Source organism: Ustilaginoidea virens, chromosome 4, assembly GCF_000687475.1.
Source record: "Ustilaginoidea virens chromosome 4, complete sequence".
Classification (NCBI taxonomy): domain Eukaryota; kingdom Fungi; phylum Ascomycota; class Sordariomycetes; order Hypocreales; family Clavicipitaceae; genus Ustilaginoidea; species Ustilaginoidea virens.
In genome coordinates, this window is record NC_057319.1 from 814,369 (window position 1) to 829,039 (window position 14,671).

The 14,671-nt window shown below is 55.9% G+C and overlaps 6 protein-coding genes across 6 annotated transcripts; 5 read left to right on the top strand and 1 right to left on the bottom strand.

Moving 5' to 3' along the window:
- Positions 1 to 1,264: 1,264 nt before the first annotated feature.
- On the top strand, positions 1,265 to 4,142 carry UV8b_04751 (uncharacterized protein; the record flags this gene model as incomplete). The annotated part of the gene is made up of 5 exons (XM_043142249.1): positions 1,265 to 1,756; positions 1,901 to 2,076; positions 2,144 to 3,488; positions 3,613 to 3,912; positions 3,978 to 4,142. The coding sequence occupies 5 exons, from the start codon at positions 1,265 to 1,267 to the stop codon at positions 4,140 to 4,142; spliced, it is 2,478 nt and encodes an 825-aa protein (XP_042998183.1).
- Positions 4,143 to 5,295: 1,153 nt separating this feature from the next.
- Positions 5,296 to 6,121, bottom strand: UV8b_04752 (uncharacterized protein; the record flags this gene model as incomplete). Its single annotated transcript, XM_043142250.1, has 3 exons — positions 5,296 to 5,607; positions 5,698 to 5,920; positions 6,087 to 6,121. 3 exons carry the CDS (start codon positions 6,119 to 6,121, stop codon positions 5,296 to 5,298), a joined length of 570 nt encoding a protein of 189 aa, XP_042998184.1.
- A 512-nt stretch (positions 6,122 to 6,633) lies between these two features.
- Positions 6,634 to 7,984, top strand: UV8b_04753 (uncharacterized protein; the record flags this gene model as incomplete). The annotated part of the gene is made up of 4 exons (XM_043142251.1): positions 6,634 to 6,765; positions 6,854 to 6,980; positions 7,077 to 7,832; positions 7,935 to 7,984. 4 exons carry the CDS (start codon positions 6,634 to 6,636, stop codon positions 7,982 to 7,984), a joined length of 1,065 nt encoding a protein of 354 aa, XP_042998185.1.
- Positions 7,985 to 8,158: 174 nt separating this feature from the next.
- On the top strand, positions 8,159 to 8,581 carry UV8b_04754 (uncharacterized protein; the record flags this gene model as incomplete). Its single annotated transcript, XM_043142252.1, has 1 exon — positions 8,159 to 8,581. The coding sequence occupies one exon, from the start codon at positions 8,159 to 8,161 to the stop codon at positions 8,579 to 8,581; it is 423 nt and encodes a 140-aa protein (XP_042998186.1).
- Positions 8,582 to 9,122: 541 nt separating this feature from the next.
- UV8b_04755 (uncharacterized protein) lies at positions 9,123 to 10,439 on the top strand (the record flags this gene model as incomplete). The annotated part of the gene is made up of 1 exon (XM_043142253.1): positions 9,123 to 10,439. The coding sequence occupies one exon, from the start codon at positions 9,123 to 9,125 to the stop codon at positions 10,437 to 10,439; it is 1,317 nt and encodes a 438-aa protein (XP_042998187.1).
- Positions 10,440 to 11,785: 1,346 nt separating this feature from the next.
- On the top strand, positions 11,786 to 13,161 carry UV8b_04756 (uncharacterized protein; the record flags this gene model as incomplete). Its single annotated transcript, XM_043142254.1, has 4 exons — positions 11,786 to 12,449; positions 12,539 to 12,837; positions 12,943 to 13,061; positions 13,140 to 13,161. The coding sequence occupies 4 exons, from the start codon at positions 11,786 to 11,788 to the stop codon at positions 13,159 to 13,161; spliced, it is 1,104 nt and encodes a 367-aa protein (XP_042998188.1).
- Positions 13,162 to 14,671: the final 1,510 nt, after the last annotated feature.

Consider the following 14,671-nt stretch of genomic DNA (forward strand, 5'->3'; position numbering starts at 1 on the left):
AAAGGCCCAGCCCGCCCATGGGCTTGCTACGGGGTCGTTCACCAAATCCTTGTCTGCACTGTGGCAGAACTGCCATTCATCACCCGCAATCTCCAGTGCCACCAGACGTTCTGACCATTGGGACACTGTGCGGTTGACGGTGCATCTTCGCTTCTATCAGCGGCTTATCACAGTGCACGCTCCCGTTTTCCTGGCAGGACAATGGTCCGTAGGTGTGCGTTCATTCAACCTTGGTCCGCACTGTGTCGCCATTTGCCGGTCGTAGCCTTTTTGCCATCTCGCACCTGGCCCTCAGGCCTCATGTGCTGCTTGCTTCCACAGCCAGCACGAAACGGATTCAATCAAATGTTCGCTGCAACAATCGTCTCCCCGGCTCAGCGCGCGTGAGTGCTGACAGCGACGACGCCGAGCTGTTCGCTGATCACGACGAGCGACGGCCATTGCCCAGGTACGGGTATCTTGTGCGCCCGAAGCCGAAAAGGAATCCGGCATCATTTGGGTTCGACGCTGCATTGCGCATGGTTTCGATTTTCTAGGCCCTTTGGGTGCTGGGTGCCCTTCAATTCTTTTTTTCTCCCCCCCGCGGGCCTTCTGCTTTTCCAGTCTGGTGCTGAGGCACACTCGCACACACCAGACTGCACACCACACTGTCTGTCCACCACACTGGAGCCCAGAACGAGCAAGAGACATAGTGTAGGAGGAAAGATCAACTGAGAGACCACTATTCGTCCCAGCCCCCAGACGAAACTCTCCCGTCCACCCTCACACCTCTTCCCCCCCCATCACCATTCATCAAATACCCCGTTCTTGTTTATATATCATAAATATTTGCTGCATCTCTCTTCCGCTCGTGCACATCCTCGCCGCCACCCACTTTTTTTTGCTTTTCTACTTCTGCCGACTGCGCATCTTATTTCGCTGCTTCAGCTCCTAGGCTCTGTCGAACTGCCGCGCCCGAATATCGAAACCCCTGCCGCGCCTGGTTGTCGACCGACCTGACTCGCCCCTCTTACCCACGCTACGCCACCGCGACGCCTGTTCAATACCTGGAACCCATCGTTTCTGCTTGTTGCTTGTCGCTCCTTGTCCACGACACGGGCATTATTATCCTTTGTGTTTTCGGTTCGTGGGGCACGCGAGGCGGACTGCCCTCCTTCGTCAACCCCCCCCCCCCCCCCCTCCCGGTCCTGGGTCCTGGGTCCTGTCTTGACATCCTCACATTATTCACCCGTTCGCGTCGCGGCTGTCAGAGCTCGCCGTCCAGATGGCCATGAACCCGAATATGGGCATGGCCAACATGAATCCCATGGGGGGCTCAGTCGGCGGTGCGCCAATGCCCATGATGAACAATGGTGTCGTCAACACCCAGGTCGCCGCCGCCGCCGCCGCCGCAAGACAGCAGCAATTGAACGACAATCAACGCGGCGTTCTGAACACCTATATCTACGAGTATTTCATCCGTTACGGCATGTATGACTGTGCCCGCGCACTATTGTCGAGCGAGCAGCAGGTCAATGTCCACAAGGATGGTACCAAGGGTGCAAATGCTGCCAACGGCGACGATCCGATGGAAACCGATTCCAAAGACGACTTGGATGCCAAACTTCCCGACGACCTGCCACCGCCAAAGCTTCCAATGCCCGCGTCGGATACTTCGTTTCTTTACGAATGGTTCTGTCTTTTTTGGGACATTTACAACGCCCAGCGTATCAAGACTGGGAATGGCACTGTCAATCAATATGTCGCTCACACTCAGGTAAGGACCCTTTTGGTAATACTCAGTCGCGGTTCTGCCTCAATACGGGATCTCTCTCCATCTATCTCTCTTCTTTTTCTTTTATTTCATTTTTTTTTTTTTTGGGTTCGCGCTAAAAGAAAATTACTTGTAACTCATCGGCAGCAACAATCTCGCTTGAAGCAGACCCAGCAGCAAGAGCTGCTCCGTCAGATGCGTCCAGACTTGGCGGCACAGCAACAGTACCACATGATGAGAATGTCGAATGGAAACATGAACATGAACATGAACATCAAACAGAACAACCTCGCACGAGCTGCTATGGCCAATAATCAGAATAAGTAAGCCCTCCCGGGTCGCCACGCAAACGTTTCGCATATGCTGACCTTGCGGTAACTCGTCTTCCAGCCCACAAATGATGTTGCAACAAGCCAAGCAGAACCAGATGCAGCGCGACCCATCAGTCATGGATCCGAATCGCGATCGCCCCTCGTCACCTGCATCCGGGGAAAACGCACCGTCACCTTCCAAGCGCGCTCGCATAGACGGCGCCCCATTCAACCCCAACCAACCGGGCGGTATGATTGCCAACGGACGACCTGTTCAAGGCATGCCTGGACAGCAGATGCCAAACGCTCCCAATGTAGCTGCCGCACACCAGATGCTGACTGCCAATGGTATCAACCCCAGCACTTTGAACCAGCAACAGCTCCAGCATTTCATCAACGCACCTCCGGCAGCTCAGCAAAAATCGATTGCTACCTACTCGCAAAATTTGCAGCAACACCATGGCTCGCAGATGGGAACCAAGCAGGTACCAAACCCAGTCGGACCGCAGAATCAAGGTTCTCCCATGATGCCGCAGGGCCCTGACGGGACGGCACTCAATGCGTTCTATAACCCCGAGGGCCAAATGGCGGGTCCGGGGGGCATCCGACCTGGCCCCGGTGGAGCTCAAGCGGCGGCTGGAAGCAACCATGCCCTTCAGGACTATCAAATGCAGCTGATGCTGCTGGAGCAGCAGAACAAGAAACGGCTCATGATGGCACGACAGGAGCAGGATACCATTAGCGGCATGCCGCGCGACGGTGCTCCTGGTGCTCCTGGACAGCCTGGTCCCAACGGTCAAACATATCCCGAAGCCTCCCCCCAGGCCATGCGATCCGGGGCTTCCCCCAACCCCAACGATCAGATGAAGCGTGGTACACCTCAGATGAACAATTCCGGCATTCCCTCTCCCGTTCCCGATGGTGGACATTCTCGGGACTCTCCGAACCCTGCCATGAATTTCATGGGCAACCAGGTTGATCCTAGCATGGCCCCTCACTTCTTCAAAGCCGGAGTGGACGGCAACATGGCTGCCGCCCAGGTACAGATGAACGGCATGCGGCCACCGAGCTCTCATCCTGGGCAACCGTACAACGGCCAGATGAACCCTCAACAGATGATGGCTCGTCAGATGCAACAAGGCCAGGGGCAACCGGGCCCACAACCAGGAGGTCCAGGACAGCCAGGACAATGGCAACAGGGTCCCAACGGCCAAGCACCCCAAGGCTTGCAGCAGAACCAGCAGGTACAAGGAACGCCGCAACAACGATCGATGCCACCACCATCAGCACCTTCCGCTACTGTAAGCAATGCCAACAGCCGGACTACAGCCTCTCCCCAGCAAGCGTCCGCTGCGCCTCCTACACCAAGCCAATCAACGAAACCGGCACCAAAGAAGAAGGAATCCAAGGCTGCTAAAGAAAAGGTGAGACATATCCTCTCGACCCTGCTCGAGACCAGCAACAAGCAACCCGCCTCTCAACAAACCTGCCAGAGCTTTTTGTCTTACTAATTGTCTTTTTTTCTTTTTCTTTTTCAAAACCATTTAGCGTGCCGCTGCTGCGAAGAAAGCAGCAAGTCAGAATACCAGTAACACAGGAGCTACCCCTGCTGGGGAGAACGCAGGCGAGGGCGAGGCAGCACCGGCGACGCCCATGACTCCAGTCAACCCGGCTTTCCACAAGAACGCCCAGAACGGAGCTGCTGGCGGCAACGCGCAGGCCACCTCCAACGCCGTCGCGCCTTCTACAACAGCTCCTGCACCAGCTCCCCAAGCGGCTTCTGTACCACCTCCTCAGAACCCCGGAGATCCAAATCAGAATGGATTGATGGACAACAATTTCGGCATGGTAGGTGTAGATGGGCTTTGACGTTTGAAGGAGATGGGGGCAGTTTTGCTAATTGCTTATTGTAGATTGAATTCCCCGGTATAGAGCTTGCCAACCCCCTACAGTCAGGCGACGTTTTGAATGATTTTGATTTCGACTCGTTCCTTCATGACAATGATGGCGCCAACGAGCCTTTTGACTTCAACGGTACTTTTCCCGGCATGGAAAACGGCGAAATTGGAGCCGAATAGGAGTCACTGCATGAAAGGACGTCAAAACGCAAGAGGGGGACGAGCGACGTTTTGGACGATTTTGATTTCAACCAGTCCCTTCATTACAATGAGGGCACCAACGTGCCTTTTTACTTCAACGGCACTTTTGCGGGCACGGGAAACGGCAATGTTGGAGCCGAATAGGAGTCACTGCATGAAAGGACGTCAAAACGCACGACGGGGACGAGTACGAAGGCAGCAAGGCTATTCTTGATTCGAGCCATTGATTGGTTTTGTTCTTCTCCCCATTTATTTCTATTTATTGTGTTTTTTGTGTCTCTTTTCAACTCGTGTGTCGTTGCGGCTCACCTCTAATCTGGCATCATTCCCACCGGCGTTCAAGTGGTTCCCTTTCTTCATTATATCACGGCTTCCCCCCCTTTATTATGCGGCGACCAGGCTCTTTTTGGACGGAGGTGTGGTGGCTACAGATGACAAGATGGCAAAAAAAGAGAGAGAGAGAGAGAGAGAGAGAGAGAGAGAGAGAGAGAGAGAGAGAAAGAGAGAAAGAGCCGTGTTTTGAAGTGTCATATCTCCATGCCGTTTCTTTGTGCCCTCGGGCTTTGGTTTTCTTGGTCCACCCTCTCTTTCTGCGCGTGTGTGATTTTGACAGGCTTGCGCTTTTTAAAGAGTGGGTTTCACGTTGTATTTCATTCTGGGAGGAAATTCAAAAATTCTTGGACGTCCAGGCAAAGAGGAAGGGAAAGGGTGGAGTACAACTTTTAAATTCCCTGCTGTTGTTTAGGTTTAGTTTTTATGCTTGAAGCGGTTTTCGAATACATCACACCAGCGACCCTTGTACAGTCAGTCAGTCAGTCAGTCATCAAGATGTTTGATCCGCACTTGGTGACAAAATGACGATGCCTCTTTTTGCAGGCTTGATCGGTGGTACATGCGAAAACAATTGGGTTTTATGCATGTTGGCACTGACAATAATACCAAACACCACGACCACAAATTATGTGCCGTGTAACCCAAGGAGGAAGAAGCCCAGCCCAACGCCATCACTCCGTTGAAACACAGATTCCCACCATTTACGGATACACCTGGGCGAAAGGCGGAGCCACCGCCCCCACGCATCGGACGTCGAAGCAAACGAGGTCCAGGTCCCGCCCGCGGCCGTAAACGTCCCTCAGTCATCCTCCGGCGGCAGCTCATCGTCGATATACCGCACCAGAGAGACCCTCATCTCCGTGGTATCGTTTCCCCTCAACACGTCGCTTATGAAATGAGCCTCGACCTGCATCTGCACCATTTCCAGGGCTCCCCTCAGCACTCCACACAGTATATTTGAGTACCACAGCTCGTCCTGGGCGCGGCCGTCGTCGGGCAACTCGACAAAGTCGGCAAAGGGGTTTTCCTCGAACACCAGGGAAAACTGGTTGTTGTCGCTTGTCCAGTTTGTGACGTGGGGCGTTGTATTGAGGAAGATTTTGAAACCGACCTGTACATTGCGGCTTTTGTTAGCAGGGGGAGGGGGAAAGGGGGGGGGGGGTCATCTTTTCTGCGGCTGAGTGCTTGTTTCGCTACTGACACGGGCAATCATGTCGGCGGTTTCGCGGAAATTGGCGCATCGCTTCATGGTGTTGGACTTGGCGAGGTAGTCCTCTATGAGGCGGAGGCCGATGTTGTAGCCCATCTTGTCGAGCTGCTTGTTCACTTCGGCGTAGTCGCTGTCAAAGTCCTTGCAGAGCTGGGCGACGACGGTGCCGTACGTGAGCGTCACGAGCTCGGCGTTGACTTTGTCGATGCGGGTTCTTTATCTAGTTGGTAAGCGACGGGGAAAGAAAAAACCCCCCGGACGGCATCTGTCCGGCCAGCACGGGGGTGGCGCTCACTTCCATATTCTGCGTCATGAGATATCAGCGTGTGAAAGGTTGTTGGGTGGTGGAGTCTTGAAAGGCGGACGGGGCAAAGACGTACTCTTCGCCTACGCGGGAGGCTTTGCTCGCCGCCATGATGGGGGGGTTGGTCGGGAGGCGGGCGGCGTCGACTGAATCAAGGGCGTATGGGGGCGGGCGAGGCTTTGCAATCTGCGCTGTGGGCAGGGCTGGTAGATACAGGATGGCAGTCGATTTGTATGATGTGGTGGTGTCTCGTGAAGCTGCCGGTCCAACTTGCTCTTGGGCTTGGATCAGTTACCTCCGTTCTGTACTGTACAGTGTGGGGGCCGATTGGCAGCAGGTGAACGGGAACAACCAACGGCCCGCTCAGCTGCACCAAACCAAGCTGATGTCGGCAGCTGAAACAAAACCAGGTTGATTGACCCCACCGAGAAACGAGTCGAGCTCTGCGAGTTATTCCACGCGACAATCCAAGCATACCCGCATACGACTCGACTGCATCTGGGGCTCACTAACCGCAAATAAATTACCCCAGTTCCAGACTCTCACCCAGACTCTCGCCCAGACTCTCGCCCGGATTCTCGCCCGGATCCTCGCCCGGATCCTCGCCCGGATCCTCGCCCAGCATGTCGGCCGAAAAGCGTCCCGCCGAGGACGACCCTAGCTCCTCCCAGATGCTCGTCAAGAGGCAGAATGTCAGCAATTCAGAGGGGGCGCTGGCGCGCCTGAACGCGTCCAGCGGCGCATTGGTTCAGACTGTTTGTCCCCAATCCCAGGCTGAGTAGACTCCAATGACTTTGCTGTACTGTCGGCCGGTACAGTCGGCTGACGCGACCCAAAACGCAGAGCACAAGGACGAGCGGATTGCAAGCGCCTGTGATGGAGCTTTCGGGACACACTGGGGAGATTTTCACCGCGAAATTCGACCCGACCGGCAACTTGATTGCCTCTGGCTCAATGGACAGGAGCATTAGTACGTGCCATCATCGGGGAAGGCCGAACCTTGATGGATGGGTTCCCCCCTCCCTTCCCCCCAATGTTGTGTTTTTTATTAACCGGCTTTGACTAGTGCTTTGGAAAACGTACGGCGACTGCGAAAACTATGGCCTCCTAAACGGCCACAAGGGCGCGATTCTCGACCTGCAGTGGTCGCGCGACTCGGAAATCCTCTACACCGCTGCGGCGGACATGCACCTGGCCAGCTGGGATCTCACGTCCGGCACCAGAATACGAAGATACGTCGGGCACGAAGAAGTCGTCAACTCGGTCGACATTAGCCGCCGCGGCGAGGATCTCGTCATCAGCGGCAGCGACGACTCCACCATTGCGATTTGGGACCCGCGCAGCAAACATGCCGTCGACTACATCCAGACCAGCTTCCCCGTCACGGCAGTGGCCCTGTCTCGGGCCGGAAACGAAATCTTCTCGGGCGGCATCGACAACGACATTCGCGTGTGGGATCTGCGCAAGAAGTCGGTCGTCTACTCCATGCTGGGCCACTCGGATACCATCATGTCGCTCAAGGTGTCGCCAGACTCGCAGTCCCTGGCGTCGTACGCCATGGACTCGACCGTGAGGACGTGGGACGTTCGACCCTTTGCCCCGACGGAAAGACACATCCGGACCTTTGACGGCGCCCAGGTCGGCATCGAGAAGAATCTGATGGGCGTAAGCTGGGACGCGGAAGGCAGAAAGCTCGCTGCGCCGTCGGGCGACGGCACCGTGCTCGTGTGGTCCAGCGAGAACGGCAAGCTGCTGTACAAGCTACCTGGCCACCGGGGCACGGTCAACTCTGTCGACTTTTCTCCCGGCAAGGAGCCCATCTGTAAGTTGTCTTCTCGTCCCTTGCGACAACGGGGGGGGGGGGGGGGGGGGGGACGCGCTCTGCCGGGATGCCGGGTGCCAAGGCTGACTCTTGTGTGTGCAGTGCTATCGGCTTCCTCAGACCGCAAGATGCTGCTCGGAGAGCTGAAATGACGAGCTCGATCGGCAACGGGAGGAGCAACTGTGCTTGGGCGTGGTGTCTGGTTGCATGCAATTTCACCATGGGAGCTGGCCCACTCCCTTTTTTCTCTTTTACTATTTTACTTTTTTATTTATTTATGTAGATTTTTTTCAGAGAGAAAAAAAGGGCCAGCTTTGTGCCACAAGATGGGACCGATTTCCCAGATGCCCAAAGGTCCAAACCCCCGAGCCGAGTTGCTACAGACGCATGCGAAGCGTCCAGGGCGTTGGTGGCGTCGGCGACTCCGTCCCCCGTCGGGATTATTTGGATTATTGGGATGTTGCCTTTCTGATACGGGTTGTTGTTCTGGCCGACTCGGACACGGGGAATGCAAAGAAGCAGGAAACGAGCCGTACGGCGTGGCGCAATTACAAGCAAGTCTGGCCCGTGGTCCAGACGGCAGATGCGAAGAGCGGGCGGGATGTCAAGGCGCACCTGTCGCCGTGGTTGACGTGATAAATGGAGCATGGCATGGCATGGCCGCTCAGCCTCCCGGGCGAGGAGGTTGGGCTCTTGAGGCGGGAAACGACGACACACTTGGTCAATCAAACTGCGTGGACGCGCGATGATGCGCCCGAGCCGGGTGGCTTGTCTGGCTGTTGGCTTGTTTGGCGGCGACATTCGGGCATCCCGGTCCACGTTGGCTGCCGACGGTTGTCTGCCGCCTCGGGCATGTTTCTCTCCTCCCTTGCCTGTTCCTGCTCCTCTTTCCTCTTGTCTCCCCACAAACTTGTCATATCTCGTAAAAAGGCGCATATATATGTGTGTAAGTCAGATACTTGATCATGTGCCCGATAAAAACAGATATTAAAAAAAAAAAAGTCGCGTCTAAGAGAATTTTATAGAGAGGAATACCTCGTAACGGAAGACGAATACTAGACATTCCCAGGACGGCCGTCTGGTCGCTTTGCACGGAAAATAAACGGAGACATTGATAGGTATTGACCTCTTCTATTTTAGGCTTAGCCCGTCCTGCGATTATCTAACCGCTCAACGTCAGAATCCACCCCGGGTCAGTAGGCAGTAAGTAGGCAGTAGGCAGTAAGTAGGCAGTAGGCAGTAGGCAGTAGGCAGTAGGCAGGCAGACGTCCCTCTGTCGCAAAAGCATTCATGGCTCTTTCTGCGCGTGCCTCTGAGCTGGCCAAACCCGACCCCAGGTACTTCTTCTGGCAGGTGCTTCAGAACATCTGGCACCCGGAAGCCAACCCGGACGGCTACGTGAGCCTCGGCGTGGCGGAGAATGTGCTCATGCACCACGCCCTGTCCGAGCGCATACACAGAGCCATCTCCCTGGGCAGCGACGACCTCACCTACGGCGACGGCAAGAAGCGACTCCGGGCTGCCCTGGCCCGGTTTCTGACCCGGCACCTGCACCCCGCCGTCGCCGTCCAGCCGTCGCACCTCACCGTTTCCAACGGGTGCAGCTCCGCGCTGGAGCACATGGCCTGGGCGCTTGGCGACCCCGGAGACGTGTTTCTCCTCGGCAAGCCGTACTATGGCACCTTTGTGCCGGACCTGACCCTGAGGATGGGCACCCAGCTCGCCATGGTGGACTTTGGCGGCGTCGATCCCCTGAGCCTCGACGGCGTGCGCAGGTACGACCTGGCTGTCCGGTCGGCCCACGCGCAGGGCAAGCGAGTGGCCGGCCTGATACTGGCCCATCCGCACAACCCGCTCGGACGATGCTACCCGCGCCCCGTTCTGCTCGCCCTCATGGCCCTGTGCGCCAGGTACAGGATCAACCTCGTCAGCGACGAGATCTACGCCTTGTCCACCTTTGCCAACACCGTCGACCGGGGCGCGGACGTGGCGGACTCGACGGCCCCGTTCGAGTCGGTCCTGTCCCTCCCCACCGACGGCGTCATCGACCCGGCCCTTGTCCACGTCATCTGGGGCATCTCCAAGGACTTTGGGGCCAACGGGCTGCGGCTGGGGGCCATCGTGTCGCAGCGCAACCCCGCCCTGCACCAGGCCCTCGTCCCCCCGTCGCTGTACAGCTCCTCCTCCTCCATCACGGACCAGGTCATGACGGCCATTTTCCACGACGACGCCTGGGTCGACGGCTATCTGGAGAAGAACCGGCAGCGCCTCGCGGAGAGCCACGCGCACGTTGTGCGCTGGGCCAGAGCCCACGGCATCGAGTATCTCCCGGGCGTCAACGCCGCCTTCTTCCTCTGGGTCAACCTCGGAGCAGCCTATGGCGGCGGGGCGGGTGCGGCGGACGTCGAGGACGTCGACCAGGTGGTCACGGATGCCTTGCTGGCGCAAAAGGTCTTCCTTGCGTCAGGGCTCCATTTCGGGTCGGAGCAGGCGGGCTGGTTCAGGATAGTGTTTACGCACGCAAGAGACCACCTGGATGAAGGACTGAGGCGGATCGTAGCGGCCCTGAATCTGACGTCGGAACGCGGCGTCCAGGGGCGACGTTGAGTTATCAGGTAGATCGGGCAGTGACGAGAAGGTGGGCCGAAACGGAGAAAGCAACATCAGAGCCAAAGGGCCAGCAGTGAACACGACGGAATAACACGCGTTCGAAACAGACCTGTCGGTCGATTAGAGCCAGTGCAGCCAATACTTCACACGACAGGCAGGGTGCTGCCAGACAGACTCTGCACGTGCCCCTTGCAGATGCTGTCTGTCTGGTGGGCCTGTCACTTTCATGTTGCCTGCCAGCTGATGCAGCCCCTGACCAACTGGCGCAACACCAGCAGCAGCAGCAACCCCCGGCCCTGTTGCCCAACCCGTCCCAACCCGTGAATCTCAAGCTGCCACACGATTCTGAAACTCTGCATGCAACGCGCCAGTCGTCGCAAGTTCAACGACGCCCTTGCCCGCCGCTGGCATCAACTCCCACGATCTGGCATCGACCCCTACCCCTACCTACCCCTTTGCCCCCCACCCTGGGCCTGTTGCGCGCCAGCCCTGCCCGCCCCCTACCCGGTCTTGGGGATGCTCGTACGGAGTACGATCTTTACCCGTCGTCATCGACCGACCCCCTGGACAGCTCTTCTGCTGCCCGAGTCTTGTCGAACCCCCCCCCCCCCCCCCCCCCAGCACAATGCATGCCGGCTTACGAGCTCAACACCACCTGCGCTGCGCTGTACCTGGCGAGCCGCGCGACCATTGGGGCGCGCGTGAGACGGATGACGGACGCGGTGCTGCCCTCGTCTCCAGTAAGAGGCTCCGGCGACGAATCACTTTCCCCAATGTTTAGACGGTGTCGAAACTCAGCCCCGGCCTCAACATGACTGGTCCGCCCGAGCTCGCGTCTCGTCTGAGGGCTTTCGATTTCTGTCTGGACCCAGGTTTATAATTATAAAGCCCACCCGCGTCACCGCCTAGACGGCCAGTTTTGCAATGCTGCCTTCCTTCATTGCGGCATTTCGCCTTCCCTTGGAGGTTGGTGTAGGCCAGGCACTGAGGAAGAATGAGCTGAACCGTCCCCACACCCAGACAGACTCCATTGCATTGGCAGCGCACACGGCATCTTTAGGAACATCCTTTAGCTGTGGAGGGCCAGGACCTTTTGACAGCATCACGCCCATTTCCGCCTCGCATGGACTGCTTGTGTTGTTCCTTTTTGTCTCTCTCCCTTTTTCTTCACCCCCGCCCCGCGTGATTGAATTTTCAACTGGGCTCGCTGGCAATTCGATCTCTGACTTTCCACTTTCAACTTCCCCTAGCAGCTGACCATTACTTTGCCGCGTGTCGAATTCGTGCCTCCGAAATGGTTTGCATAGGATATAGCATCAAGTGTCAAAATTGCAAAATCAACCATGGCGCCCAGAATTAGCACCATGGACAGGATTCGGGCTGAATTGCTTCGGAGAGCTCGCGTTGAAAGAGCTGCGGAATCCGAGCATCAGTCGTACCAAACGAGTGAGCAACCGGCACGGAATGCAAACAACGGAACCTTGGCAATGAGTGGAGAGCCCTCGCCGTTTGACCCATCACAGCACAGGAGCTTTCTGTCGAGAATACGTGCAAGCATGTGCAATCCGCTAGAAACACAAGCTCCTAGGTCACCAGAGCCTCCCGTGCGACCATTCACGCTGTCGTCATCGCGATATGCTTCATCTGGAAACCCACCTAGTTCCTTACCATCGCCAATTCTCATGTCCCACATGTCGACATTCAACCCGCTATGCCCTCCTCAACCAGTAGCTACACCGGTGACAAGCGCACAGCAGGAGCCTTGTACCTCTGGACCCTTCTGCAGCGAGCATTTCCTACAACACAGCAGCATCGTGTACGATGCCCGGAATTTTTCGAGACAGCCGCGGGGAGGCCAAGTTCAGGGAATCGATGTGGAGGGCGGGAGGAAGTCACCTCCCAGGAACTTCTTGTTTTGCTTTCCTTGGGTCAAGTCACGAAAAGTTCGGTCCCAGATCCTGACGTGCTTCGTCTCGGGCATGTTTCTAGCCAGTTTGCTGGCCGTATGTGAGTGAGTTGTCTTGCGCGTGTGATCGAGTGGGAAGCCTACTTGATTGACTCGTGTCGACCTTGGGCTAACAATCATGGCTCTCTAGATTTGGGATTGGCTCTCACTAGCCACATTGCGCGAGGGGAACTGACCATCATGATCATCCTCGTCATCCTGTCTGCCACCATTTTCTTTGGCTTCAGCGTGATTCGACTCTGCACCCTCATCGCCCGTGGAGACCGGGCCAGAAGAAGGATACGTGCTGAGATGCTGGGATTGGGAGGCTACGTGGTGCCCCAAAAGCCCATCCCCGTGGTATTGGCTCAAGATGAAGAGGCAGTCGGTGTCGAGAGCGAGGCGTCGAAATCGAGGCCACCTGCATACGGTTTGTGGCGAGAAAGCATAGTAAGTAGCTGTTGAGCCTACCATGACATGGCGCTCAGGCTGGACAAGCCCTGCGCCGAGTAGACCATCAAGAATGAATGGTGCTGATGATGACAACCTCCGCAGCCGGTTGACCCCAATCGTATTTTTTGGCAACGCAACGAAGCTGCCAGCACCGCACCCCAGCGACTGGAGACGAGGACCGGACCGCGACCGCCATCATATGCCTCTGAAGACGGAGTATCGTATGTTGTCGATGCGCGCCAGCGGTCCATGACTTCTCCACCTCATGCGCATGCAGCCACTGTTTCTTCTTCAAACAGTTCATCAACGCCGAGGATATGACGAACATTGTTTTTGCTGCTTTTTTTCCCCTGTTCTTTTTTGTAATCAGTATAAGAAAGAACTACCGAATAGCTCCAATACTGCGGTGGAGCCGTTCTGTCAACCATTTACCATTTCCTCAAAAAGTTGCGAGCAAAACTCGACTGCTTAGGTGACTCGTCAAAAGGGGCGAGATGCTCCGTGGAGATGTACTGAGCGGTAAACTGTGGCTACTGTTTGTGCTTTTGCACTTGCTTGAAGACGAGATAGATGAGGGTGCAAACAAACAAGGTGTCATTCCATACAAACTGCTTGGACTGGGAAGTCGCAAATCCTGTTGCCCTTGTGTATGCTTTGCGACGTGGGATCTCGGCCTGTTGCATCGAGAATGATTGAACTAACTTGACACCGCAGGCGCTAATGTTTAATCATTTGCATCTCCCAAGTTATTCGGAGGACGAATGTAGCTGCTGCACTCTGATGGTCGCACCTGCCACTTGAACCCTAAAGGCTCCATCGACACATTTCATTGGCCGTTTGTTACATAGTCCAAAAAAACTTCACTCAGTTTTGAGACCAGATATGCTCTCGACGCATCCAGAGCTGGCTGGGTGTGCCCTCGCCATTTGTTTCTCTCCGTAACAAACAGAATCAAACAGAATGGCGACAACAACCGTAACAAGGCTGACAAAAGAGTACCGACTCCACCCCCGCCCTGAACTGCCAATCGCCAAGCAGACGATTCGGATTCACCTTTACCGACGCACGCAAGCCATAAAAGCCATCGACATTTGCGTCTTTTGCCATTGCCCAATTCGGTCCCGTCGCCGCGAGTTTCCAGGACTATCCGACCGAAATTCACCCCGGATTCTTGGCATTGTTCTCCTCCGTGGTCGGGGCTCGCAGTTGCGCCATCTTTTTGGGTCTGCGCATTAATCTGCCGATTGGCGTTGACGTCAACTGTCTGGGGAGCCAAATGCCCGCAGTCAAGCGTCCGTGCATCCAGTGCAAAGGTGAGTGAGATCTTTGGGTCCGATTTGAGCCGATTACTGGCTACTCAGCGACGGGCCGAATCGAATCTCCCTTCGTCCTTTGCTCACGGGTCAAGCAGAGAAACACGTCAAATGTGAGTGCATCCGGGTGTTCGATCCCTGTGGTGAAGGGAAAAAAAAAAAAAAAAAAAAAAAAAAAAAAAAAAAAAACAGCCACCAAAAACTTCGGCAGCGTTGGTCACCAGTACGGACGTGCTTGCTTACATGCTTATGATTTCCCACCTAGGTGATGAAGAGCGGCCGAAATGCAGGCGGTGTCAAATAAAAGATATCCCCTGCTGGAGGCCAGCCAAGAGGACTGTCTTCAGGGATGGATCGGCAGCAAGCTTCTCAAGGGACCAGAAATGGGTCAGCAGTGAAGCTAAGCAGTGTGAGATGCTCTTTTGCTCTGGTTCCTTGATCCCGACACACGATTGCTCATTTTGCCTCAAGTTCGGTTTCATTCTCGAGGGGAATCTGTTGCCGCGCGTGAACCATTG